The sequence below is a fragment of the Siphateles boraxobius genome, unplaced genomic scaffold (genome assembly GCF_051911475.1).
Source record: "Siphateles boraxobius isolate OS27281-9 unplaced genomic scaffold, OSU_SipBor_1 273, whole genome shotgun sequence".
Classification (NCBI taxonomy): Eukaryota; Metazoa; Chordata; class Actinopteri; order Cypriniformes; family Leuciscidae; genus Siphateles; species Siphateles boraxobius.
Window position 1 is genome coordinate 64364 of NW_027508891.1, and position 3358 is coordinate 67721.

A 3358-nucleotide genomic window follows, 5' to 3' on the forward strand; every position below is an offset into this window, starting at 1 on the left:
TAAAAGTTTTAAAGCTAAATTAAGAGTTTTCTAAAAGGATTCTTAGATTCTTTAGGAATACGGGCCCAGATGTTAAGATACAAAAAGCCAGCACTTTACTACATGACAAACAACAATACAGAACAGTTATTCAGGTGAAGGAAAATCTTTCAAATGACAAAAGGTTAGAGACTCCTTGTCTATACAAATCATGATGTTTTTGGTTATTATCTCACGACCTCACTCGTACGAATTTGTACGATTTGTCTAAACCCACGTGATGGGTAGGTTTAGGGGCGGGGTCAGGGGTAGGTCATTCGTAAGAATTCATACGAATTGGGCAACTCGTAAAATGTGTACGATATATTTTCCCACCATCGAATATTAGCGATTCACATTTCACACATTTTTATGTAAATGAATTATATAAAACTATACTGTCAGTAAACAATAGTTACACAAATTAATTAGACCAATAAATGCATTTATATTCATTAAAAGGGATAGAAACCAAATTAATAACATTAGGCATAAATGATTCCTTGTCCTATGACTCCCTCTACTGGGCAACATTGATATCACACCCTTCATCTTTCAGTTGAAATGGCTGATGGTTTAGAGCAGGGGTTATAATACCAAAAATACAGTTATAATAGATGTATAAATTTCTGATCCTCAGGAGGAGAACATCAGATTCTAAACCAGGGTTTCTGAACTGATCAGGGTTGGAGCTACACTCTGTATATTGAGAAATGTTTAAAATTACATCACTTTGATTTACTGTAAAAAAGAAGAAAAAAAACTCCCTTAATCAAATTAAATCATACAATTTGAAAAATGAATGTCATTTTACAGTATTTTACTTTACTTTTTGTTTTTAAAGATTTGGAATGAGAATTTTTAACTGTTTTGTGATTATTATTTCAGCATAAAACAATTGTAGTAAAGTGAAGTGAATTTGGTGTTGTTCATATAAACACACTGACACAGGCACTGAGGGTTTGAATATTGAGTTTATTGAGGAATGAAACAGTTTTCAATAGTTCCTCTATACAGTATGGCAGCTCATTGTATGTCTGTTATTATATCAGACAGACTATTTTCTGCATGCGGTTAGAAGTGTTCAGAAGGGGACCAGAGGGTCACTTTTGGTTTTAGGGTACTGGACTCTAGTCACAGAAAGTTTCCCTCCATCGCAGGGGAGAGCTTGAAATATCATCACATGAAGGTACTTCTCTACTCCGACCTTCACCTGAGAGAGAGAGAGAGAGAGAGAGAGAGAGAGAGAGAGAGAGAGAGAGAGACAGAGAGAGAGAGAGACAGAGAGAGATAGAGAGAGAGAGAGAGAGAGAGAGAGAGAGAGAGAGAGAGAGAGAGAGAGAGAGAGAGAGAGAGAGAGAGATCCACATGGATTTATATGTGCTCTCTTCCATGTGAAACTCTATTCACATTGATAGCGACCTAAACACATTCATTTTCCATGACACAGCAAACATATTTACTCAGCAAACTAGATTTAAGTGTCCAGCAACGCTACAAAGTTGAGAAAAGTTTTCTCTTATACAAATGCAGAGAAACTTTATACAGTGACACATTTTATCTTTCAAAGAGGACGGAAAAATGACTGGACACATCACATCCGTTTAGGACACACTGTCAGCCACAGTTCGCATGTTGATGTTAGAAACATACAAATTTTGCCGAAAGTATTTCTGTGAAACAATACAAAACTACTTTACCTTGACCAGATAGTTTGTTCCTGCCACAATCTGATGCTTAAAGGTTTTAGGAATGCAAACATCAAAATGGACTCCAGCCTGCTTCCCTGCCTGAATAAACAAATACACATTTTATATTCATCTATATTATTGTTATAATATTATTTTAAAAAGATTTTGTTTATTTGACCCGGGAGGTACGTCTATCAGTCAGATATCAGAAAACTCAAGTGAAATGTTTTGTGGCTTTAAGTGAAAAGTAAAACAGTTCTTTAAAAAAATAACACATTTTACAGCATCAAAAAATTTTGATGGCTGTGTTTTAACAAAAACACATTTACTACATGAGTGATTTTCTATCTCCTACCTCAATGCAGATGTTCTCCACCTCTCCATTGGCAGGCCCCTCTGTGCTCCATCCTCCAGGTCTTATTGCTGCATCAGTCATTGTGCTGGTGATCAAAGCTGGATGAAATAAACTGTATTATCAGGCAGTTTGTCTCACAGATTGATTATGATCCACTATTTATGCTGCCAAAATACCATGACATCACGTCATTGTAATTCCATGTGATCACATCAAAGAGACTGAATGAATAGCAGAGTTTCACTTTGGGGTGTTGTGTAATATTTAGAAAAACTTGTGGAACAGAAAAGAAGATATTCTGAAGAACACTGGGAACCAGTTGAACCGATATTGGTGCCCCGAGTCACACAACTTTGAAACAACATGAGTGCGACAGAATTGTTACTTTTGAACAGTGGCGGGCCGTGCATTTCACACCTATCCTTCAGTGAATTAATAACTTTTAATAGCGTGGCAGCGCACAGACTCTCTATAATTGTTGTGAAATTGCTGTTTTTATTTTGCACCGGCAGTTATAGGGTTAATGCGGTGAGTTCGGGAAAGGCCGGTAGAGAGAGACAAACGAGCGAGTGAGTTCGGCGTGTGCGTTAGTGTGTAGGCTACAGTGGGAACCAGTTTAACCAATATGTGCCCCGAGTCACACAACTTTGAAATGAGTGCGACAGAATTGTTATTTTTGAATGAACTATCCCTTTAAAATTGACCCACAAAAGCATAATGTTTTTATTTATTTAGCCTAGTTAACAAAATACAGAGCAATGTTTAACAGTTTAGAGAATCTGAGATAACATGTTTTCTATTTGAATATTGTGTAAAATAGTAGGCTAATTTATTCCTGTGATAAAAGCTGAAAGTTCAGCATCATTACTTGCAGTCTTCAAAGAATTGATGAATAAAAAAATAAAGCAAACTTAAAAGAATGAGTATCTTCTACAGAGCATACATTTAAAGAGTAAGAAATAAAAACATTCAAAAATGATTTTTTTTTGTACAGATTCAGTATGTGTGCGGATCATCTGATCATGTCTTCTCGCTTAAATGTCATTATCAAATACAAATCTGGTTTGCATGATCTCTCTGTCAACAGGAGCGCTTCACTCTTAAACATAAAGCTTTATTTTTAAGAGTAGGCCTACAAGATGTTATAATTTGAGAAATGTTTCAAATGCTTCAGAAATCATTCTAATATGCTGATCAATAAGCATTTATTATTATCAATGTTGAAAACAGTTGTGTACATTTTGTTAGGACGGAGAAAAACTAAACAAAATCGTTTTGACATGTAGTAGGCCTA

General features: G+C 35.6%; 1 protein-coding gene across 1 annotated transcript; it reads right to left on the minus strand.

Moving 5' to 3' along the window:
- Window positions 1-973: 973 nt before the first annotated feature.
- On the minus strand, window positions 974-2173 carry LOC143753102 (cystatin-B-like). The gene is made up of 3 exons (XM_077245633.1): window positions 2065-2173; window positions 1719-1808; window positions 974-1231 (listed from the first exon to the last, which is right to left on the minus strand). The coding sequence occupies exons 1-3, from the start codon at window positions 2143-2145 to the stop codon at window positions 1103-1105; spliced, it is 300 nt and encodes a 99-aa protein (XP_077101748.1). The 5' UTR covers window positions 2146-2173; the 3' UTR covers window positions 974-1102.
- Between the last annotated feature and the right edge of the window lie 1185 nt (window positions 2174-3358).